Source organism: Carassius carassius, chromosome 30 (assembly GCF_963082965.1).
Source record: "Carassius carassius chromosome 30, fCarCar2.1, whole genome shotgun sequence".
In the NCBI taxonomy this organism is placed as follows: domain Eukaryota; kingdom Metazoa; phylum Chordata; class Actinopteri; order Cypriniformes; family Cyprinidae; genus Carassius; species Carassius carassius.
Window position 1 is genome coordinate 20543780 of NC_081784.1, and position 27343 is coordinate 20571122.

The window sequence follows — 27343 nt, forward strand, 5'->3', positions numbered from 1 at the left end:
CATTACCATCCAAAAAAGCAGTTAATGGCAGTTGATTTAAAAGATATGTTTGTATGCATTTTCTGTTCACTAAGGCAGTAGGAATGAATAAAATCATGGTCATATTTTTGAAGCATTAATTTTCTTTGTCTCTTTTTGTCTCTCTGTCAGATTTGGATTAGTGGTTCTTTCCATCATGCCAGTGCTGGTGGACAGGCTTCAGCTTCAGAGAGTGTAAGCTCCACTGAACTGCGGGGATGAACATGCCATTGCACCAAATCTCTGTCATCCCTCGTGATGTCACTTCCTCCTGGGTGTCCAGCAGCGGGAAGGCAAAGGAAAAGGATAAACAGGTTCGTCTTCCACCTGATAGACACAGTACTATAATCTGTGACCCTTGCTATACCTTCATCCTCATTCCTACTGAAAGACAGTATCCTGTTTTTACAGTTCTGAACATTTGTTTGCCCTCTCAGAACTCGACATGGAAAGGATTTTAGAGACAAACCTTGTACACACACACATTCCTCTGTCTGGGATGGAAAAGCTTGTTTGTTCCTCAGTTGTTCTGTGAACTCCGTTTTCAAGTACTGTTTATATTATATGCTTTCAAGGAACCCTGCAAATTATGAAAACTACACAGATTACAATAAAGGAAGTAGGCGAAGTAGAGGAAATCACACATACACAAGAGTGGGTGCTTGTGGGGAAGGGGGGGGGGGCTGGTTTCCAGTAAGTGATGCAGGCAGGAATGACTGAGTGAAATGTTATGAGTGAGGAGAACTATAAAACGAAGTGTGATTTGAATCATGGTGCCTGTGGCCTTGGTGTTGACTGTTAAAATGTGTTTTTTTATTCTCTTATTATGTTAGTCATGGTCATGATTTAGGTTTCATTAACATTTTAGGCTTTCTCACACACTTAGGAAATATTTGGGACGCTGTGCCTTTTAAGAATTGTTTACGTTTACTCAGCATGAGGTCACAAATGAGTCTTCATTTAATTTACATTCCTGGTCTTATTTTGAATAAATCATCATCAATGTGTGTTATTATTCATTATGATTCATTGTAATCTTTCATCTAGAGATGCACTGGCTGATACTGATAAGCAGATAATTAACCCTCTGGAGTCGATTCACACATATATGCATTTTGAGGCATCTTCTCCTGATAACCTCGAAAAGAATTTAATTTACACTTTCAGTTTTGATCGTACAGATCAGAACAATACATCAATCGAATCTGTAAAGGGTTTACTTTTATTTTTTATACACGCATAATAACAATAAAACTTTGTGCATTTATAAAATAAAGAAAACAAACAAGGTGCGCTGTCTGCAGCCTTGGTCTATGCTGATATTCATTTAGAAACGTGTCATTAAAATGAACTGTAAGAGACATGAGACCGGCTGGATGTAAATGTTTCTGCTTATTACATGGCTACTTGCCACATAAGTAAATAATTACAAACCCAATTCCAAAAAAGTTGGGACACTGTACTAATTGTGAATGAAAACAGAATGCAATGATGTGGAAGTTTCAAATTCCAATATTTTGTTCAGAATACAACATAGATGACATATCAAATGTTTAACCCTCTGGAGTCTAAGGGTATTTTTGGGGCCTGGAGATGTTTTGTCATGCCCTGACATTTGTGCTTTTTTCAGTTTCTTATAAATATCTAAATGGGTAAAGTCTAATCTCACTGTAATCAGCACAAACTGGGCTATAATAATATAAGAAATGCATGTATGTACATGATTGTGTTTTTGAGAAAAAAAATATTATGCGTGGTTAGTGAAAAACTAAAAATGTTAAAACACTTGAATAAGGCAAAAAAACACATAAAGAACAATGGTTCCCGGGATTTTTGAGAACTGGAGCTTGTAGCCTAGAATTTTTCTTTCTAAATGATGTGAAAATCATCTTGCTTACTCAATCACAGGAAACAATATATTGATTTAAATTTTCTAAGACACTTTTTGTTGGTAAAAGTCATATGCGAGTAGGCGTTAACTACCATGAATATCATTGTGATTTACACCTGAGAAGACAAAGGCCTGCATAATGAGCTGCATAATGAGCCTCTCAGTCATCTGTGCCACTGAGAGGAAGGAGTTACAAGAAAGAATGCAAGAACAAAATAAATCTATATAATTTTATGTTTGTAGTTTATTTAGAATATATTTAATTATCCCACAACATAATTTAATATCCACTTGGGGGTGCAGTTAAACAGTTTATTAGAAACAATCAAAGCTGACTTTCAAACAAATTGTTTGGCATCCTTACTCCAGTCATTATTATTAATGTTGAAAAGAGCTGAGAATATTTTTCTGGGTTTTTAGGGGGAATAAATTGAAAGAAAAGCATGTTTTTACATTTGTGACAGTTATCTATTTGTTACATTTATATTATTTACATCAAGCTTTTGAATGGTATAGTATTGTATATTGTTATTGAAACTTCATAATGTTTCACTTGATTACTATACATTTAGTCAGGAATTATAGTTTGGAAAAAGTATTTGGAAAAAGTCTAACTAGTAAAATGTTTACACGTTATGTGAAAACTAGTACAAGTATATAAATAAATAAAAAGAGACTTACTCATGTTTATGATATCTGCTGAATAAAGTGCTGCATTCTTTTTTTCTGAGGAAATCCATTTCTCAAATCCTCAACCACATCACATCTTTTTGGGGTGAATTATGTGTTATTCCTCTCATCGCGAAGCAAACAGTAAAATAAACACTTGAAGAACAGGCTCGCTGCTTTTTCTTCTGTTATGGGCGTATTCAAGCCGCGCGCTTCAGTTTGAATCTGAATAGCGCGTTCAGCGCGGGGGCGTGGTCACATTAGATATAATGAAGGGAGACTTGAAAAACAGACATCGCGTTGTTTTCATATGGATTACTTTATCACAGAATATCTGTTTTCGGCGGCACTTGTTTAGTTTAAAAATAGACATGTCAAGCTTTCTATAGATATCTCCCCCATGTATTTTCGTTGAGTATTCACGGAGTTACAGTTCATTTTAATGACTTGTTTGTAAATGAAGATAAGCGCAGACAAAGGCTGCAGACAGCACACCTTGTTTGTTATCTTTATTTTATAAGTGCACAAAGTTTTGTTGTTATTATGTCTGTATCCAAAAAAAGTAGACCCTTTACAGATTCAATTGATGTATTGCTCTTATCTGTACGATTAAAACTGAAAGTGTAATTTAAGGTCTTTTCGGGGTTATCAGGAGAAAATGACTCAAAACGCGTATCCGCGTTAATCGACTCGAAAGGGTTTTAAACTGAGAAAATGTATAATTTTAAGGGGAAAATAAGTTGATTTTAAATTTCATGGCATCAACACATCTCAAAAAAGTTGGGACAAGGCCATGTTTACCACTGTGTGGCATCCCCTCTTCTTTTTATAACAGTCTGCAAACGTCTGACAAGCTACTAAAGTTTAGGAATAGGAATGTTGTCCCATTCTTGTCTAATACAGGCTTCTAGCTGCTCAATTGTCTTAGGTCTTCTTTGTTGCATCTTCCTCTTTATGATGTGCCAAATGTTTTCTATGGCTGAAAGATCTGGACTGCAGGCTGGACATTTCAGTCCCCGCATCCTTCTTCTACGCAGCCATGATGTTGTAATTGATGCAGTATGTGGTCTGGCATTGTCATGTTGGAAAATGCAAGGTCTTCCCTGAAATAGACAACGTCTGGATGGGAGCATATGTTGTTCTAGAACTTGGATATACCTTTCATCAATGATGGTACCTCTCCAGCTGTGTAAGCTGCCCATGCCACACGCACTCATGCAACCCCATACCATCAGAGATGCAGGCTTCTGAACTGAGCGCTGATAACAACTTGGGTTTTCCTTGTCCTCTTTAGTCCGGAAGACATGGCGTCCCAGTTTTCCAAAAAGAACTTCAAATTTTGATTTGTCTGACCACAGAACAGTTTTCCACTTTGCCACAGTCCATATTAAATCAGCCTTGGCCCAGAGAAAACGCCTGTGCTTCTGGATCATGTTTAGATATGGCTTCTTTTCTGACCTATAGAGTTTTAGCCGGCAACGGGAAATGGCACGGTGGACTGTGTTCACTGACAATGTTTTCTGGAAGTATTCCTGAGCCCATGTTGTGATTTCCATTACAGTAGCATTCCTGTATGTGATGCAGTGCCGTCTAAAGGCCCGAAGATCACGGGCATCCAGCTACCTGTCCCAACTTTTTTGGAATGTGTAGCTCTCATGAAATCCAAACTGAGCCAAATATTTGGCATGACATTTCAATATGTTATCTATATTCTATTGTGAATAGAAAATAAGTTAATTAGATTGTAAATTATTCCATTCCTTTTACTCACAATTTGTACAGTGTCCCAACTTTTTTGGAATCGGGTTTGTAGACACAAAATATTGATTTGAGTTTAAATATTTTATTAGCTCCTGAAATGCAAAGCTTCTGTATAACACAATGCCTATTGTAAAAGATTCTGTCTATATATGTTTAAAATAAGGCACAAAACTAAAACTAAAAATCAGTTTTAAATGCTACAAATGAATTTAGGAATCACAGTATAATAATGTAAATTATGACAAATGGAATTTCATTTCAAGACTTCCTAAAGATTACTTTTCACAGTGTTTTTAATTAGTTTTTGTTTTTTCCAAAATCATTTTATTTTTATCATTAGTTGTTCTGGTGTTAAGTAGTAATCTCAAGATTTCAGAACGGGATGTTTTCGTTTCAATAAAAGCTCTTTTTGAACTGGGAATTAAGTTGGTTTACATACTGTATATAACCATTCAAAAGTTTGTAAGATTTTTATATTTTTAAGTCTCTTATGCTTTCGAATTTCGAATTTAATAATTTTGAGGAAACTGTTATACAACCCGAATTCCGGAAAAGTTGGGACGTTTTTTAAATTTTAATAAAATGAAAACTAAAGGAATTTCAAATCACATGAGCCAATATTTTATTTACAATAGAACATAGATAATGTAGCAAATGTTTAAACTGAGAAATTTTACACTTTTATCCACTTAATTAGCTCATTTAAAATTTAATGCCTGCTACAGGTCTCAAAAAAGTTGGCACGGGGGCAACAAATGGCTAAAAAAGCAAGCAGTTTTGAAAAGATTCAGCTGGGAGAACATCTAGTGATTAATTAAGTTAATTGATATCAGGTCTGTAACATGATTAGCTATAAAAGCTTTGTCTTAGAGAAGCAGAGTCTCTCAGAAGTAAAGATGGGCAGAGGCTCTCCAATCTGTGAAAGACTGCGTAAAAAAATTGTGGAAAACTTTAAAAACAATGTTCCTCAACGTCAAATTGCAAAGGCTTTGCAAATCTCATCATCTACAGTGCATAACATCATCAAAAGATTCAGAGAAACTGGAGAAATCTCTGTGCGTAAGGGACAAGGCCGGAGACCTTTATTGGATGCCCGTGGTCTTCGGGCTCTCAGACGACACTGCATCACTCATCGGCATGATTGTGTCAATCACATTACTAAATGGGCCCAGGAATACTTTCAGAAACCACTGTCGGTAAACTCAATCCGCCGTGCCATCAGCAGATGCCAACTAAAGCTCTATCATGCAAAAAGGAAGCCATATGTGAACATGGTCCAGAAGCGCCGTCGTGTCCTGTGGGCCAAGGCTCATTTAAAATGGACTATTTCAAAGTGGAATAGTGTTTTATGGTCAGACGAGTCCAAATTTGACATTCTTGTTGGAAATCACGAACACCGTGTCCTCCGGGCTAAAGAGGAGGGAGACCTTCCAGCATGTTATCAGCGTTCAGTTCAAAAGCCAGCATCTCTGATGGTATGGGGGTGCATAAGTGCATACGGTATGGGCAGCTTGCATGTTTTGGAAGGCTCTGTGAATGCTGAAAGGTATATAAAGGTTTTAGAGCAACATATGCTTCCCTCCAAACAACGTCTATTTCAGGGAAGGCCTTGTTTATTTCAGCAGGACAATGCAAAACCACATACTGCAGCTATAACAACAGCATGGCTTCGTCGTAGAAGAGTCCGGGTGCTAACCTGGCCTGCCTGCAGTCCAGATCTTTCACCTATAGAGAACATTTGGCGCATCATTAAACGAAAAATACGTCAAAGATGACCACGAACTCTTCAGCAGCTGGAAATCTATATAAGGCAAGAATGGGACCAAATTCCAACAGCAAAACTTCAGCAACTCATAGCCTCAATGCCCAGACGTCTTCAAACTGTTTTGAAAAGAAAAGGAGATGCTACACCATGGTAAACATGCCCCGTCCCAACTATTTTGAGACCTGTAGCAGAAATCAAAATTGAAATGAGCTCATTTTGTGCATAAAATTTTAAACTTTCTCAGTTTAAACATTTGCTATGTTATCTATGTTCTATTGTGAATAAAATATTGGCTCATGCGATTTGAAAGTCTTTTAGTTTTCATTTTATTAAAATTTAAAAAACGTCCCAACTTTTCCGGAATTCGGGTTGTACATTCATATAGAGGAATGTAAAATTCAAAAGAACAGTATTTGTTTGAAATATAGATTTTTGTAACATTGTAAATGTCTTTACTGCTAATCAATTTAATATGTCCTTGATGAATTGAAGTGTTAATTTTTTTGAAAAAAAGGAAATCTTATACTGACACTAACTTTTGAACGATAGTGAAATATATTGAATTTACAGAAGATGAATGAACAAATTAATTTCTAATGATATGATTCCTTTAAAGAGATATCTTTTCTTCCCAAAATGCATGTTGTGGATATGATAAGGCCTCGTGCAAGTGAGATAGTTTTGGCATTATTGGTTGAGACTGTTCTTTCACAGGTGGGAAGCTGTGGTGTCAGATGTTGTCTAGCCTTGTGACCCATGATTTATTATCTGGCTTATTCTTTTCTCGGAAGTCTGATTCATTAACACTTAGGCCCAAAGGAATCTTAATATTCACCCTCATCAGTTTTCAGCTTGTGCAGCTATTTAGCCGGGCTCTTTTGTCCTCTTTTAGTCTGGCACTCTGTTTGAGGAAGACTGGACGGTGACACTAATGAGTGTTGTTTCATTGGTGGGCCTGAGGCTGGGTATTTCCATCAGCTGTTTGGTTGTTTGTCAGAGCCGGGCAGGAAACAGGAGACAAGCTGTTTTTCCCCCTCTTTGTTGGCTCAAGTAGCAGGAAGTCTGTTAAATCCTAAATGTTGGCATGTCAATCATCGTTTCCAAACTATTTTCTAAGAATCACTCTTAATCAAAGGCTCTGCATGTTTACATTTCTACTGTTTGGTGGCTGAACTTTTTTATAGAATTTCATGTGTACTCTGTGTCTGTACATGGATAGTGGTTTGTGTATCAAGCTCATGGTGGAGATATTGATGGTCATTATAGCTGGACTTAGCTGTCTGTCAGTTTGATTTGTTGCAGGTTTATTTGCTGCCTGACAAGTTTCTGCCTGAATGACAAAAGTGAATTTTTTTTTATATATATATATATATATAAATTGGGGGCAATGTGCTTACTTGTCGTGAAAGTGATGTTACAATGCAAAGCTGGTTTCATTTTCTATTTCTTTCTTGTGATTTTGTGCTAAAATATGACATTCATGTTCCTGACAGGCTCCGTGAGACTCACCCTACATCAATGACTACGTTTACAAGCTGTTAAAATTCAGGTTATGGTCGGGTTAAGGTCACTATTCGGGTTTCTGAAACATTCGGGATAACCCGTTTACATGCGTGAGCAGAGAGAGTTACTCCTGTATACATGGAATGTGTAATCAGTCGCCAATCCCGATGTAAACGGCGACGCACGGTTAGCGTCTGGACGTACGGACAACAAGACGCAATATGCGTCATTTCCGATTCTTCTTCCTGTATCCAAAGACAACAACAACAACAGCAGCAGCAGGCGGATAATGAATAGTTTGGGGCAGATAGCGATAGTCTTTGTTTTCGCTTTGGCGCTTGTACTGATCCACCATTAGCACTTGACACTACTGTGCCTCTATACTGCACGCGGGGTTATTTTATGCGTTGTCTCTACTCAAAAGACCAAGATTCCTTGCGAATAGAACATGCGCAGAACACACATTTTGATGGGTATATGCCGAAACGCGTTTACAAGACCAAATATTCGGGTTAGAAAAGGGGTACCCCAGGTATAATATGAGGTATATATGAGCATATCCTGGTTTTTGCCGGTGTTTACATGGCCGTGCGCGACCGGGTTATTGCTAATATTCCGGTTTTGAATGGGTTATTGGCTGCATGTAAACGTAGTCAGTGATGGCACTCAGTGTAGTTAATGAGGCTCTTTTGATTGATGTTGATTGGTCAGATGCATAGATGGGTGATGGGCCATGGATATTAGTCACCGAGTAACAATAATAAAACCCTGCAGGAATTTAATGACCACAATCCTTCAAAGCTCCATCAGTGGATTATGCTGCGTTTAGTATGACCCTTTTATGCTTAAACACAAACTCTGTTTTTCATCAGTTTTGAGGACATTTTTCTTAAATTTTCTTGCCTATAATTCCATCGTTAGTGGTTTTCTATGATTGAGCTCCACACGGAATTTCTTGGAGTCTAGAGAGACTCTTTACTCTTAACACCTAGAGCTTGTGTTTGGTACAGAAGTGAGGACAGTATCGTTTACCTCTCACTCAGCATACAGATCAGCCGGGGGGCGTATCGCCTTTAGGCAAAGAAAGCACAGCCCATCTGCCAGTAGCAGACAACTCCTCCTCTGTGTCTCAGTGGAAAGAAACCCTCATTCCCACTGCTTTAGATTCAGCGCCAGCTCCCATTGCGGATGCAGTGCTATTGAATGATCTGAAATGAACAAGTGGCAGAACTCTCAGGTACATATCACAGTGATATTTCTTTGTATTGTTTTGCTTGTACAAACCTGATACGCTCTTTAAATGAAATCTAAGTGTCTGTGACAGTGACTGCCAAAATCTACCACCATCTTTTTAAAATGAATATCATCAGGCAGCAGTATATCCCAGTGCCACTAATACACTGTTAACAGGCCTGGATTGACTCTACAGACCTTTTGGGATCCAGACTCAAACTTTGGCTACCCACACTTGAAGGGATAGCAAAAGTGGACTAAATAGAGGCCAAAATCATGACACTGACTTTAATTGTATTGGAAAGACATTTATCTCCATTTGTCTTCAACAGAAAAATATAGGCCTAAGTCATACAGATTTGAAATGACATGATGACTTTTTATTTATTTTATTTTATTGAGAATATATTTTTCAGCACCACAGCATGTCAAAGCATGTCCACTAACTGCATGTGCATTGTTGCAGAATATTATTTTTATTTATCTCAAGAAGGAAAACTGTCGTTTAAAAGTTTGGGGTTAGTAAGGTGTTTTAATGTTTTTGAAAGAAATCTCTTTTGCTCACCAAGGCTGCAATTATTTGATCAGAAATACAGTAAAACATATGTTTTCTATTTTATATATACAACCCGAATTACGGAAAAGTTGGGACGTTTTTTAAATTTTAATAAAATGAAAACTAAAAGACTTTCAAATCACATGAGCCAATATTTTATTCACAATAGAACATAGATAACATAGCAAATGTTTAAACTGAGAAAGTTTACAATTTTATGCACAAAATGAGCTCATTTCTATTTTGATTTCTGCTACAGGTCTCAAAATAGTTGGGACGGGGCATGTTTACCATGGTGTAGCATCTCCTTTTCTTTTCAAAACAGTTTGAAGACGTCTGGGCATTGAGGCTATGAGTTGCTGGAGTTTTGCTGTTGGAATTTGGTCCCATTCTTGCCTTATATAGATTTCCAGCTGCTGAAGAGTTCGTGGTCGTCTTTGACGTATTTTTCGTTTAATGATGCGCCAAATGTTCTCTATAGGTGAAAGATCTGGACTGCAGGCAGGCCAGGTTAGCACCCGGACTCTTCTACGACGAAGCCATGCTGTTGTTATAGCTGCAGTATGTGGTTTTGCATTGTCCTGCTGAAATAAACAAGGCCTTCCCTGAAATAGACGTTGTTTGGAGGGAAGCATATGTTGCTCTAAAACCTTTATATACCTTTCAGCATTCACAGAGCCTTCCAAAACATGCAAGCTGCCCATACCGTATGCACTTATGCACCCCCATACCATCAGAGATGCTGGCTTTTGAACTGAACGCTGATAACATGCTGGAAGGTCTCCCTCCTCTTTAGCCCGGAGAACACGGCGTCCGTGATTTCCAACAAGAATGTCAAATTTGGACTCGTCTGACCATAAAACACTATTCCACTTTGAAATAGTCCATTTTAAATGAGCCTTGGCCCACAGGACACGACGGCGCTTCTGGACCATGTTCACATATGGCTTCCTTTTTGCATGATAGAGCTTTAGTTGGCATCTGCTGATGGCACGGCGGATTGTGTTTACCGACAGTGGTTTCTGAAAGTATTCCTGGGCCCATTTAGTAATGTGATTGACACAATCATGCCGATGAGTGATGCAGTGTCGTCTGAGAGCCTGAAGACCACGGGCATCCAATAAAGGTCTCCGGCCTTGTCCCTTACGCACAGAGATTTCTCCAGTTTCTCTGAATCTTTTGATGATGTTATGCACTGTAGATGATGAGATTTGCAAAGCCTTTGCAATTTAACGTTGAGGAACATTGTTTTTAAAGTTTTCCACAATTTTTTTACGCAGTCTTTCACAGATTGGAGAGCCTCTGCCCATCTTTACTTCTGAGAGACTCTGCTTCTCTAAGACAAAGCTTTTATAGCTAATCATGTTACAGACCTGATATCAATTAACTTAATTAATCACTAGATGTTCTCCCAGCTGAATCTTTTCAAAACTGCTTGCTTTTTTAGCCATTTGTTGCCCCCGTGCCAACTTTTTTGAGACCTGTAGCAGGCATTAAATTTTAAATGAGCTAATTAAGTGGATAAAAGTGTAAAATTTCTCAGTTTAAACATTTGCTACGTTATCTATGTTCTATTGTGAATAAAATATTGGCTCATGTGATTTGAAATTCCTTTAGTTTTCATTTTATTAAAATTTAAAAAACGTCCCAACTTTTCCGGAATTCGGGTTGTATATATATATATATATATATTAGTAATTTATTCCTATGATGGCAAAGCTGAATACCCAGCATCATTACTCCAGTCTTCAGTGTCAAAATATCTCATGACACATTTCTTATTATTATCAATGTTAAGAACACTTGTGCTGCTTAATATTTTTGTTGAAACCCTTATACATTTTTTAGGATTTTTTTTGATGAACAGAATATTCAAAAGATCAGCATTTATTTAAAATTAAAAATCTTTTGTAACATTATAAAAAACCATAACAATACCATAGTATTCTTTGAATCACCTCAGAGTACAGTGTACAATGCCATCATATGTGAATTACATTCAGTTGTATAGCATAGTATTTCAAAGTACCATGATATTAGCACTGGACACCATCATCGTATCATGATATGTGATATGTGAAAAAACGTCTTAAAGCGAGGAGTGGTTTCGAGCTTTGTGATCAAACGCTGACCTCTGGACACAACAACTTCTTGGAATCTGTTTGTCGTACAGCATGACGCTTTCATGAGCAGCTGCTGTGTGGAAATAATCTCTCAAATAATGCAGAGAGAATGAGCCTTGACTTCACGAACTGACAGACGTGAACAGAAGGAGACAGAAATTGAACTGCCACTTTGGCATGAATACAAACAACTGTATCTGTGAAAAATGTAAATTTGGCTGTTCTGTAAGTCTGTATATTTTGAAAAAGCGCTTTGTAAACTGGAGGGCAGGGAAACTGGCCAAACGTTAACAAGGCCATATTGTTCAAATCTGTCTTCCCTAGAATGCCCTGCTTTGGGCTTTTTGAATGTTAGTAATATGCTAATAAGGAGAAGAGCCTCACAGCTCTGTAAAATAACATGAAGCCACCAGGATGCTTGGGGGGGAATGTTTACTGAGGAGCAACAGGATTTTAATGCCAGCACTATCTTTGTAGGACGCTTTTAAGCTTTGTCAACACTCTAATCTCCTTGAGAGAGACCAAGGTGCCATGTGATTGCCAGAGCAACTTGTTTGTGTCAGTGTTTGACATTTGCAGTGATATCAGCATTGCTCAGAGTGTGGTGTATAATGTTGCTGTGGAGTACACTGTCAAATCTGTAAGTTTCTTTTGCATTAAGTGGACTGCATGCTTGAGTGCAATGCTTATTTTCTCCTATATAAATGACTGTCTAATGTCATTTTAGTTTGAGGTTTCAGAATAACAAAGCAGACTTAACTAAGACTTTTAAACTTTATTGATGACATATGGAAAATATACGGGCACCCTAACTTCCTGGGCTGGAATTTTCAGGGAAAGAAAATGGCATTGCACGATATATCGGTATTGGAAAATTATCTGTATACTGTATATTATAATTCAAATGGTACAGTATCATGATTTTGCTTGTTTGTCCATAAAACAAAGACTCTTTCATGTGTAATCAATGTGCACTACCCACAATACCATGGCTAGAATTAAAAATGTGTTTATTTCTGACCATTTACTCTGAATGAAAAAAAAAATATTAATTGATTTTTACCACACATCCCACACTGCTGTACCATTCCAGCCTTCACTTGATTTGTCTTGCTCCTTCTCATCATCAAGTCCTCATTGTGAATGGCTCTGAGAGAAACTGACAAGCTGAATGCATCTTGGCTCAAGGGAAGCCCCTGAACCTTATAGTTTATATTCTTCAGAAAATTTTAGAAAATTCTTTCACATTCAGCAAAGCCTCCAGGGAAACCTTCAGATGCTACACACATGCTGCCTTAGATGACAACAGGTGGAGGCAGTGCTTACAGAATATTTTCTTAACCTAGGGAGCATTTGAACTGTGTAAACTACTGTCGGTGGATGAAAGCACAGTTGGTGCACTAACTATATACAGTCATTTAGATTATGCCCTGTGTTTATTAGAAAGTTAAACTAGTCTTCAGGAAACTAAATTTGACCTATTCCAAAACCCAGTTAGCTAATCGAACTGAAACCTCATACTTGAACGTTTTAGAAGGCCCTACATAGGCATCATCTTCCTGCATTGTACAAATAGTGCTTTTGTTGTACTAGATTGGAGACTAGACTCAAACTGATTTCAACAGAGTTTGGCCTTAGCATGAAATAAAATACTGGGTAAATTGTCAATTTTTCAGTAGAATAAACTATTTATATCATTTAAAAGTGAACTGTACCCCTTAAAGTTTTGTAGTCGGTAAGATGTTTTAATGAGTTTGAAAAAAGTTTAGTGAGCTAACCAAGCCTGCATTTATTTGATCAAAAGTATGAAAACAGTAATAATGTGAAACATAATTACAATTTAAAATAATTTTCTATTTTAGTATATTTTAACATTTAATTTATTCCTTTGATTGGTAAAGCTGAATTTTCAGCATCATTACTGTAGTCTCCATGTCTCATAATATGCTGTTTTGCTGCTCAGTTTTTATTATCAATGTTGAAAACTGTTTTGTTGCTTAATATTTTTGTGTAAATTATTTTTCATAAATCTTTAATGACCAGAATGTTCAAAAACATGTATTAATCAAAATCATTTATTTTAAAAATAAATCTTTTGCAACATAAATGTATTTACTGTCAGTCTTAATTAATTTAATGAAAAGGCTGTAACCAACTCTTTAACATTGAGTGGGATTTATTTAATTTATTTAAAGGCACAAGTAGCTAAATGTGACATTTATTATAATGGGTTTATGTCAGGACTGTTTTAAGTGCACTTAAATTAGAAGTTGTTATTTTTGTTGTAAGTCTTATAAATGTTCCCAAAAGGGGTCATGAACTGCCTTTTTTTATTATTTTGTGCTGTTCTCTGAGGTCCACTTATAATGTTATCAAGATTTTTCACGTAATAAAAACAGTTGCTCACACTTCTGTGGTGTGACATTACTGTGGGATCCAATATAGTTTCAATCTCTCTGAGATCCTGCATTGAATTGTGCTTTGTTTGTAAATGAAGCAGTAAAATAAAATGAACAAACAACCAAACTTTTACTGATGCGGTCTGGAACTGCATTAAAAATTAAATTTATCCACTGGTAATTTTTTCCAAATGTTGAGATCAGAAGGAAGGCTATGCAAAGATTGTGTTTTTCCACAACTTGGCACTAAACAGCATCTTGTTATCTTCAGAGCATCTTTATCATTTGATTTCTGTGTAGTCCTGCGTTTGCCTCTCTCGTTATTTACACTATGTGCACAAAATCAGTGGGCGGAGCTAAACAGGCAGTGATGTAGAAGCAGGCGTTGATGATCTTCTGTGGTGGTGGGGTTTACCTGCTCTATTATATAATAAAGTGGCACATTCCACAATCTGACATTTTGGCAGATTGGCTTCAATGTAAGACTAATTATAAAGTTTTTAGTTCTGAAACTTACAGAATGTTTTTATAGAACAATGACCTCTTACCCCTCAAAAGATCAATGGATTTTTGATTTCTCAGTCGATGGCTCTTTAAAATTGATAGCTCTCAATTATTTTGTAGACTAATGTTGAATGGTTTTAGTCAATAGTTTAGTTAATTTTTTTTTTAGCAATTGACAGCACTATGAAAAATATAATTATCTTGTAGTGAAGGGTAGTTTTTTCCAAGACTTTTGGTAATTAATTAACACAACAGAATTTCTTTAAATATATTTTGCATTAAAGGTTTATTATAGAATTGGTATTTTAGCCTTTCATTCTGCATTAGTTGAAGGTCTTGCAACTCTAAAAGTGAGAATTTTGTGAAGAGATGCCATATAGTTTTCATCATGTGTGAGAAATAGCCTGCCAGTCATATAGGATCACAAGCTTTCGTTTCATCTGTGTTGTCAGGCCTGATCTAGTTGATGACATCACCAAGGCAGTCAGACAGCAGAGGTTTCTTAAATAAACCACATGTGCGTTGTACCCTGTAGATTTTGCCCAGGCATTCTCGAGAAATGAACTGTGAAAATATCAATATTGTTGTCAGCATGACTTGTCTGTGTTGTCCATCATTCTGTAGGTGAGTTGCTGCATTGCTGGTGTCTCTCTGTTCCTCGCTTTCTTATAATTATTCTTTTTCCTCCCTTATTTTCATGGTGGTGTGGCGGTTAAAAACATAAGCCAAGATGATAATACCCCCTAATTAACCCTAGGGCATAATTTTCTCTGTCTCCTAATTTAACTCGTGTCCAGTGAGATGTGGAGTTGGACAGCAACTTAGACAGCCAGTTGACTGTCGATGTTATGCAACCCACAACCCCACAACAGTTTGTTTTGTTGTTATGTGCCAGAGTTATCCCAAATAGATTGAAATGCTACAAGTGATTTTATTTTTTATGTATTTAGTCTTTAGTCTGTATTATGCCTCAACAATCTGCTTTTGAAGAAATATCATAGTATAGTGCTGCAGCATCCATTCTCTCAGTTACAGTTCTGTTGTCTCCATCTCAATAATACTGTTCAACGGGACACGGATTCACATCAAATGTTAACTCAGCAGTAGAGTTACACTCATAGGACACTGCACTTATTCGCAATCACAAAAGTACATTATTTGCATGAGCTTTAAAGCCTTGCCAGTTAAACACTTAATTTACTTGCTGTTCAGACATTCTCTTTTTCTGAGCATGTACACCTCAAGCACAGACAAAATACGTCCAAAAACACAGAAGGTTTACACACACAACACAGTTGGTTATGTCTAAAGTGAAAGTAAACAGTTGAGAGAAAACGGATGTATACCTGTATTTTAAGTGTGTCCAGGTCTTAAAGTGACAGCAAACTAATAGCACTTACCAACATTCTTCAAAATAGCTTTTATGTTAACAGAAGAAAGAAATTCAGGTTTCAGGTTTAAAACTATTTGAGAGTGAGTGAATGATTACTGAATTTTCATTTTTGGGTGAACTAACCCTTTTTGGTTTATAAAACTACAAAACACAAAGACCACTTGGCTTCCATATATTATGAATCCTAAACTTCATTGCCAGACAAACTGATGAAGAAACCTTTGTCTTTACTCCTAAAGTCTTAAAGTCAGATTTCAGTGAACTTTTTGCCATCCTTGGGTTTGCCTTTTGATGCTGAGACTAGCTCAGTCCTGTTCTAGCTGATGTGAGAGGCTGAGATAAGACCTTAAGCCCTGTCCTCTGTCTCTCGGGAGAAAGAACACGCATGAGCTCAGGCAGCCCTCCAGCTCTGGCTCAAAACTGTGTTTTTTTGTGCTTTCTTCTCCACTCTGCAAAAGAAGCAGAGTTTCACGGCCATCTCTGAGTGGTGCCTAATTAACAGTGACACGTTGATTGCCGTTTTTTAGACTCCCATGACCCAGCTGATTCACTCACTCTGAAATCAATTGCTGTGTTCCTGAACGCTTTTTAAACGGGGCTCTGCCAAGACAGGGGAAGAAGAAGACGCTTTTAGATGCCCCCTGCCTCTCTGCCATCTTCAAACACTGGCCTCTTAGAGAGTGTGCCTCAGAGGTCCATCATTTTAAGCATATAACTAGCATATAACTATGATTATTCTATCTAATTGAGAAAATTAGGGTCATTTTAGGAGCTTTGCGTATGTAAATGTTGCAGTGTTAACTATTCACAGACACAGATAGCCCTCCCACCGAACTCTTATCTAACCCCACTGCATGACAGAACTATTTTAATCCTCAACTTTTAATATGACGTCCATAAAAAGATGCTTAGATGATGATTACTTATCCATTCTCTCTATTAAGCTTAAAGAACAGTTATTTGTCATTAGCTGCTTATTTATCAACATCACAACATATTAGACTGCAAGTAGTTTCTGTGAACTGAATTTTTCAGGAAACGCTTTATTCTGTAATTGAACCTATCAGGCTGTTCTTTGTTACTTTGAAACTCTTGTGAAATCAAGCTATCTTTGTCTCATCACATCTCTGATGCTGAAATGATTCACAATGGTTTGCTATTTATACACTCCGAACGTGATGCTGGGTTAGAAAACAGGCTGGAAAATTATGGATGGCAGTCAAACATTGATCTGTGTTCTGGTTATGGTCTGATCGTAGGTTTGTGCATGACTAGAAGGGAATGTCTTTGTTTCCGATTTCTATTTGCTCTAAATTGGTTGTTAAATTCATGCCATTTTAAATTTGCATTCCCTGGTGGAAATAGCACTGCTTGCAAGGCAACAAAAGAATAATGTGCTGTAAGCTTATGTTTTTAGTGTTGACTTGTGTGTTAATTGAATTGCATCTTCTTTTCAGTCAGCTTTGCACAAAAATCAACACATAGTCACAAGTATAAGTATAACAATACCAATCTGAAATGAATATGTAAATAAATGTAGGAAGGAAGACCAATTACAATTCTGTATGCATATACACTACAGTTCAAAAGTTTGGGGTCAGTTAAATTATTATTTTTTAAGAAATTAATACTTGTGTTCAGCAAGGATAACTTAATTTGATCAAAAGTATAGACATTTACAATATTACAAACTATTTCTATATTAAAGAAATGCTGTTCTGTTGAGCTTTCTATTAATCAAAGAATCCTTAAAACAGTTTCCATCATGGGTCTCACAAAAAATTATAAGCAGCACACCAGTTTTCAAGATAATGTTTTTTCTGCATCATATAATTACATTATAATGATTTATGAAGGATCATTTCTTAACTGAAAAAAAATAAATAAAAATCAGCTTTGCATCGCAGGAATAAAATACATTTGAAAATATATTAAGATAGAAAGCAGTTATTTTAAATTGTAATAATGTTTCACAGTATTACTGTCAATATTTACTGTGAAAATATGGTGATGGGTGAGTTTCCGTTTATCTTTTGCAGTGTCTCCATCATGATGTGAATATTCTTCTCTGTCATTCACTAATATTGTAGTATACATTGTCCAAATCCGTGTCATCCTGTGTGTCTCTTGCTGGATCAGGATGGATGTTTAAAAACTTCTGTTAGTTTTGGGAGGCTGGCCCGTTGTCATGAAGAAAGAGGGAACCATTTCCCAAGGTCGGTCAGAGTAAAAAAGGGTGTGATTTAACCCCCCTTGAAGTCAGCATGAAATGGCACTCGTAACCCTTTTTTCTACCCTTGAACTGACAAAAGGCTTCAAAGGATTGAGAACTAATTTAAGATTAATCTTATTGCAAATTATGTTACCAGCATTAAAATTTAAGTGAAAGGTTGATGAAACAAACTTGAGTTTCAGAATGTTTTGATCAATGACAGAGAAATCTTAAAATCTTAAACATGGAAGAATATTCGTTTTGTGCTCAGTGACCCATTTTTGTTTTGATTTTGATGTTTGTTTTTGGATCATTGTCCTGTTGTTGTAACTTTGGCCCATTATAAGATTTCTAGTATGGACAGTCAGTTTTTAACTTTTTATCTGTTGGTATTTTATATAATCCAGGACCAATCCAATGTCCAGGACCTCTGGCAAAAAAATATACCAACAACATTAAAGATACAGCAGTATATTTCATTGTACACATGGGGTCCTATTTAGTGAAGTGAAGTGAAGTGAAGTGAAGTGAAGTGACATTCAGCCAAGTATGGTGACCCATACTCAGAATTTGTGCTCTGCATTTAACCCATCCGAAGTGCACACACACTGTGAGCACACACCCAGAGCAGTGGGCAGCCATTTATGCTGCAGCGCCCGGGGAGCAGTTGGGGGTTCAGTGCCTTGCTCAAGGGCACCTAAGTCATGGTATTGAAGGTGGAGAGAGAACTGTACATGCACTCCCCCCACCTACAATTCCTGCCGGCCCGAGACTCGAACTCACAACCTTTCGATTGCCAGTCTGACTCTCTAACCATTAGGCCACGACTTCCCCTTTTTTACTCCTTGAGTCCTGTTTGAAGTTCCAGTAGAGTCTTTGGTTTTGTTTTTTCTTGTAATCCTCCCAAGCAACATGTGGTGATGAAGGCGTTGTTTGACATTTTTTTTTTACGATTTCTGACCCCAAGACTCAACTAATTTCTGCTTTTCTGCAGCTGTGATCCTTGGAAAGCCGATAGCAACTCAAACTCTCCTCCTCACTGTGCATTAGGGCAATAAGTGATGTCTTCTTCCAGGAAGATTTGTTACATCTTTAGTTGATTGGAAATTCTTAATTATTGCCCTGATTGTGGAAATGGGAATTTTCAATGCTCTAGCTCTTTTTGTAAAGCCACTTTATAATTTGTGATTCTCAATTATCTGTTGCTGCACATCAGAACTAAAATATTTGGTTTCACTCATAGTGATGTATGATTTTGGGAATTTGGCCTTTGTTTTCACCTATATTTATATTCCTGTGAAACAGGAAGCAATGGCTGGATAAATTCATGTTCATAATCACCCTGCTGTGCTACAAAATTGTAATTATGAATGGAAATGTTCTACAGAAATATCATACTCGTATGAATTTCTAAGGGTGCCATTAATTGTGGCCAACATGTATTAGAGAAAACTAGTTCTGGACAATAATTCAATATCAATATGTATTGCGATATAATTTATTGCAATAAAGGTGATATGATTTTTAAAAACATTTCCGATATTGATATTACATGATACATGATAACATGATAACATATCATGATATTAATCTTCCCCATAACGTCCAGCCCTAATGAAAACAATATATTTCACAATGAGACCCCCGCCATTTTAAAATCTTATTCTTCAATGAAAGTTGAAGAATAAAATAAAAGATCAATAGGTTTAACAATGCAGATTTATTTTCACAGCCTTTTTGATCGTATTTACCAAGGGTACCAACAATTCTGACCACAACTCTACATAGGCTTTAGAATAGTAAACAGCCAGTTTGCAAATAATATGCATGAAATAAGCAACTAGTTAATAGCGAATAATGTTATATTTTCCCCAGTTACAATTGCTTCAGAGTGAAACAGGATATTCAGTTAACCAAATGTATGGTATTTGATTTGAGTCATTGGGAACTGATTGGATGGTGAAAAGTGTGTGTTACATGAAAGAGTCAAGTCAGATGGTTAGAAAATAGAGGCAACTTCAGCTGTAGAAATGAAGGGTTTGTGTGTCTGGTAAATTGTGTGGACGGGGCTGCAATGTTCATGCTGCAAGTTCTCCACATGAGAAATGACAGCAATCAGGATGTTACAGTCCACTCTGCAGATAAATGCAGTAATGGACAAAGCTGCTGCCTGGCCTGAGAAGTATGAATGTTTCAAAATATTATTTTAGAAATGGAAATGTATCAATTTAGGTGCTAGAATTTTGCATTGCAGTGGAGGACTGAATTGCCATGACAACCAGTTCCAAATGGAGACTTATCCATCAGATAATTTCGGAGATGACCACACACATTCTTTTGAAGATGGTTCACTGGAATAATAAAACTGCTTTCTTTCTCTTACATTATCAAGTGGATAGAACCGTCTAAAATGTATTATGAAGAAAATGTGGTACTTGTGCTGCACCTTTTCCTTGTGTTTGGGTCAATGCCAAGGTGTTGCTAGGTAGTTGCTAATATTTGCATGCTTACTAAAAGAGCCATGCTTCTTCACTGTAAAGATATGGGCTAACTTGCCATACATGCAGATCCCACAGTGTTCTAACAGTGTGTCCTTCCAAGGGGGCGGTCTTTAGTGAGAAGAATAACAGGCAATGGGCATTCTCCTCTGTAGTAAAGAAGATGATATCCGCTTCGCCAAAGAGGCTCAAATCATCTTCACTGTTTGAGGATCCACTCTCTGTGTATAAAGCCCTCCCTGGATGGCATGTCCGCGCTGCAATTCAAACTTCTTTGTACGTGCACTGTAGGGGTGGCACGGTTCGCTGAAAAAAACCCCGAACCAATCGGTTCACCACACATGATTCGGCACGCGCTGGGACTGTGGTTCAACTTAAATCTGACAAAGCACCTGTAATATGGTTTGCTATAAATAACACGTAAAACAAACATGGTTAAGATAATATATGTTTCTGTTGATGGATGTGCAGTCTGGCTTCCCAGACATTACAACAGCGATTTGAAAAAAAAAAAATCTTCCCTGGACAAACCATGCACTCTTGATCAATGCGGATGCAGTATGCTGGAATTTGAGGGGTCATTTATTCTGTCATCACCCAGGTGCTGAACCGCACACGTTAATATGTGTTTAAACTAAGCGCATTTAAGCTTTGCCAGTTTAAACATTTAAAGAATCAATTAGCTGTTTGAACAAATCGGTTGAATGAATGATTCAATGACTTACTCATGCAGTGATTTACCACCGCTTACTGGTGATTTTAGATTTATATATAAATATATTTAACTTTTTTCCCCACCAAATCATTTCAAATATCATTATTCAACATTTTATTTTAAAACATAAAGCATTCTTTGATTTTGTAAATGCAGATTAAATGGATTCATGTCCTGCATTAAACAGTCTCTGTGAATGAATCTTTATGCAAATTCAGATGCAGATTTTATATGTGTATGTATACAGGTGCTGGTCATATAATTAGAATATCATCAAAAAGTTGATTTATTTCACTAATTCCGTTCAAAAAGTGAAACTTCTGTATTATATTCATTCATTACAAACAGACTGATATATTTAAAATGTTTATTTCTTTTAATGTTGATGACTATAACTGATAACTAAGGAAAATCCAAATAATTCAGTATCTCAGAAAATTAGAATATTTTGAAAAGCTTCAATATTGAAGACACCTGATGCCACACTCAAATCATCTAATTATCTCAATACACCTGCAAAGCCTTTAAATGGTTTCTCAGTCTAGTTCTGTAGGCTACACAATCATGGGGAAGACTACTGACTTGAGTTGTCCAAAAGACAACCATTGACACCTTGCTCAAGGAGGGCAAGGCAAAAAAGGTCATTGCAAAAGAGGCTGGCTGTTCACAGAGCTCTGTGTCCAAGCACATTAATAGAGAGGCGAAGGGAAGGAAAAGATGTGGTAGAAAAAGTGTACAAGCAATAGGGATAACCGCACCCTGGAGAGGATTGTGAAACAAAACCCATTCAAAAATGTACCACTACGCACAGACGTATGCAAGACTTGGGTTTCAGCTGTCGCGTGTCAAGCCACTCTTGAACAACAGACAGCGTCAGAAGCGTCTCGCTTCATAAAGGACTGGACTGCTGCTGAGTGGTTCAAAGTGATGTTCTCTGATGAAAGTTAAATTTGCATGGTCCCAGAGTCTGGAGGAAGAGAGGAGAGGCACACAATCCACGTTGCTTGAGGTCCAGTGTAAAGTTTCCACAGTCAGTGATGGTTTGCGGTGCCATGTCATCTGCTGGTGTTGGTCCACTGTCTTTTCTGAGGTCCAAGGTCAATGCAGCTGTATGCCAGGAAGTTTTAGAGCACTTCATTTTTCCTGCTGCTGACCAACTTTATGGAGATGCATATTTCATTTTCCAACAGTACTTGGCCCCAGCACACAGTACCAAAGCATCCAGTACCTGGTTTAAGGACCATGGTATCTCTGTTCTTAATTGGCCGGCAATCTCGCCTGACCTTAACCCCATAGAAAATCTATGGGGTATCGTGAAGAGGAAGATGCAATATGCCAGACCCAAGAATGCAGAAGAGCTGAAGGCCACTATCGGAGCAACCTGGGCTCTCATAACACCTGTGCAGTGCCACAGACTGATCGACTCCATGCCACGCCGCATTGCTGCAGTAATTCAGGCAAAAGGATCCCCAACTAAGTATTGAGTGCTGTACATGCTCATACTTTTTATGTTATACTTTTCAGTTGGCCAAGATTTCTAAAAATCCTTTCTTTGTATCGGTCTTAAGTAATATTCTAATTTTCTGAGATACTGAATTTGGGATTTTCCTTAGTTGTCAGTTACAATCATCAAAATTAAAAGAAATAAACATTTGAAATATATCAGTCTGTGTGTAATGAATGAATATAATATACAAGTTTCACTTTTTGAATGGAATTAGTGAAATAAATAAACTTTTTGATTATATTCTAATTATATGACCCGTGTGTGTGTGTGTGTATATATATATATATATATATATATATATATATTTTTTTTTTTTTTTTTTTTTACAGTGAAGGTCAGGAAAGCCCTAAACTTCATCAGTTAAAAAAATTAATAAATACAGTATACTAAGTCGAGCTGAAAGTTTGTAGTTCAAAAGGTTCTAGGATTTGTTCCACTTTAAAATATTGGTTTGGGTTTAGGAATTTTGAAAGCGTTTGTTCAATAACAGTATGTTGTTTTTGTCAAGTGAACATAATTAGGTTCTGCTGGAACTATTAGGCTTGAGCCTCTGAGCTCTCTTAATTTCTAATTTCCATTCTGAATATGCAGACAGATTCTTCTAAAAGGATTTCTGTTAACGTCATAATGCAAACGTACAGCACAGTCTGAAAGCTCTGATAAGCAGTGTGGAACAAACTGAGGCTGACTAAAGAAGAGCTTTCAGAAAGATGTTAGAGCCAGTGCATATAGTAGGATGTATTAGAACTAAGTACATACTCAAAGAACAGGCACTCAGAGAAAACTTTTATGCTTCATTTTTTTCCTCACAATCTCCATGGCACTTCAAAGTAAACCGTGTATCAAGGTGGCATCTGTCACAGGTTCTCGGACCCATTTTGACACTTCTGTGGCATTTTAGACACCTAGCCAGCAGATAATTGTAAGGTTTAGTATACAATGACGACCAATTATTTTAGTGAACGGCCTTTCAGCCCTAATAGAGATTATGGCTGAAAAAAAATATTACTTTGAAATTGTAAGTTATGCTGGAAACCCAGCAATGACTTTAAACACTGATGCATTACCTGATATTAATTTTTTTATACCTAAAATGATATTAATTTGCCTGTGTGGTGATTATCAAGGTTAATGTTGACCTGAGAACTGATTTCACTGCCTTTTATCCTATTTTCACAGTCTAACCAGTCTAATACAATACATAAGCAAATCAATACTTGTGCGAGTTGTTTGCCGAGCTTGACATGTACAGTACAAGGAGGAGACGCATTCCTGAATTATTAGTTATGAAGGGAAGACATCGTTATTTTAGTCTGTTGTCAAACTGCCTACAGTCTTCTGTTTCTGCACCAATTTCTATTCAACTGAAGCCAATCAATGCAAGTGCTTCACAGCTTGTTTGAACACGGTTAGCAAAAGAACCACTAGGGGTGTGCGATATTGAAAAAAAAAAAGATATCTCAATATTTTCTGGAAATGTATCGATAACTATAATGAGACAATATTATGCTTAGTGTGTTATTGTGCTGACATCTTAAGAACTACCGTGGACAGCTGACTCCTAATGTTTTTGATATTCTTCATATTCTGTGTGGTGGTCAGTTCACAGCAGTGATAGAAAGTAGCTAATCTTTTTCAGTGAGTTTATATACTTTAGGGTTATATATATATATATATATATATATATATATATATACTGTAAAACGTTTCTGTTTGAGCAGGTGAATTGTTTTTTTATGGTGCTACATGACTAGAGAAAGCAGATTGTGGCATAAACTTTTGCAAAAAGTTGCAATCTGTAGATTGAACATAGCCCTGGAGCTAGTTTAGCTGACAAATAAACTGAGAGATCGGGGCATAGGTAACATGGAGAAAGAGTACTCACTGTTTATTTACATAATTGACATAAAAACAACACAAAGCTGATTGAAAATACAGAAATGTCCTTTAAGTCAGCAGAGCAAATTAAACGCATGACTGACTAGGATAAAATGCAGTATGATAGACAATGTGACATTTCCACCAGTTGGCCTGAAACTCACAGTGGCTCTGAGCCATCAGGCCTTCCATATTGTTGAGACGTGCATGGCATCTGACACGTGCTGCAGAGAGAACAGCACAAACCAGTCAGACCAGAAGAGCTGTTTTATAATGACTGTGAGGCAACCTGTCATTGAAAGAGAGGGTGTGCGCACACATGTTTGTCAGAACGGACGGCCCATGGGGGGCCATAATGAACCTCCTGCTGTGACAGAGAACAGTTTGTGTTGTTCCATGAAGTCACACGCAAGAATCCCAGCTTAGCGACATAGCTTTTATAGCTAATGTTAAGTGACTTTTTATGTTTTTGCCTCGGATGTTGTTTTTCAAGAGAAAAGCATCTCACGAGTTATGTCTCATTAAAACAAGGAGACCATCTTCCTAGATGGAATCTTTTCAGTGGTAATCAGACACAAGCACATCCCAGAGCTTATATCTAGGCTAAGCACGCACACACATATGTCCTCATGTGTAATTTGTTTCAGTTGTGTTCAGTAAGACAATTTAGAACTTAAAAATGACATTAAAGTCCATTTTGATGAAAGAGAACTACACAGGGGGTGGTAGTTTCAGGATTAGCACCAGCAGGGGGCACTGAAACAGTAGCATTTAAGTGAATTCTTGTTCTCCTAATCAGCACTGAACCTATATAGTTCTCTTAAAGATCACAACCTTTTGCCACCGTCATGCTAGCACTAGCAAAAAGGAAAGAAGTTGTGCTTGCTTAGGGTTGATTAATATTGCTTATAGTTTTTAATATTTTGTGTGTACCTCATCCTCCACAGTTTGTGTTATGGGAAGCATACCTCAAAATATGCAGTTTGATAAAGAAAGTTGTGCTTTTACTTTAATGTCATAAATTGTAGGATTTTCACCAGGTGGAAAAAAACCCTTCAATCTTTCGATACACTGAAGGAGAAATCCAAGGCATATCTAAAGAGACTCTTATGACTTGGAAATTGGAAATATTATGAAAAGCCTGAATCTTTCTAGAATGAATGGGGTGATTTTGTTGGGTGAGTGCATCTGAATAAATATATTTTTATAATATAGTTGCATAATTATTTTACATGGCTGAAACAGGAATGAGGATTTTTTTTTTTTACCTTTTAGTGTTGAATGCTGCATCAGTTAGGTGGGACACACCTGCACAGTGCTGAGGTCAGCCGTTGGCTATGTTTCAGTGGGAGTTGAAGGGTAAAGACAGCTGCTTGAGTTATGCAAACTATTGCAGCATCACACATTCTGCAGTCATATGTCAATCAGCAAGCCCTTTTTCTTTTTTTAAATTGAGATTAGTTTATACCAACATTCAAAATGCTAATGCATGTGTTTCTCAGCAATGTATTTTAATATGCATGGTCTTAATGCAAATGTATGTGCTGCAGATTATGTATTTGAGGAATAGAAAATGAGATGGAACTTCTTTAGGAGAGATGACATTTTCATTACCACTCAGTTAATTTATGTAGGCTTGGGTCTGGAATGAATCAAGGGCTTGAGTACAGTACCTGCACAAATCCAGCTGTCTCGCTCTCTAGGTTTTCTCTCTTTGTTTAACTGTGCAAAAGACAGAATTTATCCTAATTACACTTTTTCCTTCATAATTCCATATTGTGCACTGCAATCATTTACATAACAATGGCTTAATTATCCCTATTCTTCAATTCACTGGTTGTTTATGGTACCTCAACGATGAACTCATTATTTTTATTAATTGTAGCAAATGAGGCGACTGACCTTTTTTCAGTTATTTTTGCTTCTCCTTGCTCACCAGATATTTAGTATGTTTCATTAATGTTTAAAAATAAAAGAGGAATGGTGTCTTTGTGTTTCTCTTTCCCGTTTGTAAAGAGCAGTTAATGCACAGCAAATGTATTTTATTTTATTTCATTTTCCAAACCGCATATGTAAAGTCTCTGGGCAGTGAGGCTGTTGTGTTGTGTTTTGTTTAACCTTTGTTTTGTTCTGTTTGCCTTTACAGCTGACCTGAAATATAGTGGTCTCAGCGTAATTCCCACTGGTCCATTTGTGTTATTTCGTAGTTTCATAGTCAAATAGAAAATAATAGTTATTGAATGAAAAAGTGTGTCCAAACATTTGGATGTTAGAATACTGGAAGTAAACTGGATGGGAATTCACTGACTGGTACAAGTCACCCAGTGTTAATAGCACGGTATGTAAAGCCATAAACAGATGGACACAGCTGTACTGGTGTACGAAATGCTGGCATTCTTTAGCAATGTGTGGAGCAGACGTCTGCAGATAAGTCACTCCATCAAGGGTCACGGCTCTCTGAAGCCTTTCACAAAGGATGATGGGGCTTGAAATGACTTGCATTCAGTGGCATGCAGAGGACTTATGAAATGAAGGTTTTGCCATGGTTTTATGATTTAAAAGCATATCCAACCCCACTCACCCTCTTCTTGGGACTGTCAATAAGCCACCAATTCTATAATATTTTTACTTCTTTATATTATCATTCTATTCACTAAAGTCACATCAAAGGCATCAAGTTTTCATTGCATCAAAATATTGAGCTCTTGTTAAAAACTG

At 37.0% G+C, this 27343-nt stretch overlaps 1 protein-coding gene across 6 annotated transcripts in view; it reads left to right on the forward strand.

The window, feature by feature from the left end:
• The window catches only part of LOC132110875 (E3 ubiquitin-protein ligase MARCHF8-like), a 102946-nt gene that overhangs the window by 17147 nt on the left and 58456 nt on the right, over positions 1–27343 (forward strand). For all 6 annotated transcript variants that reach the window (XM_059517915.1, XM_059517909.1, XM_059517912.1 and 3 more), the window contains exon 2: positions 151–332. In XM_059517915.1, coding sequence (XP_059373898.1) covers positions 237–332 — 96 coding nt within the window. In that variant the 5' untranslated portion in view covers positions 151–236. The remainder of the gene's footprint in view (positions 1–150; positions 333–27343) is intronic.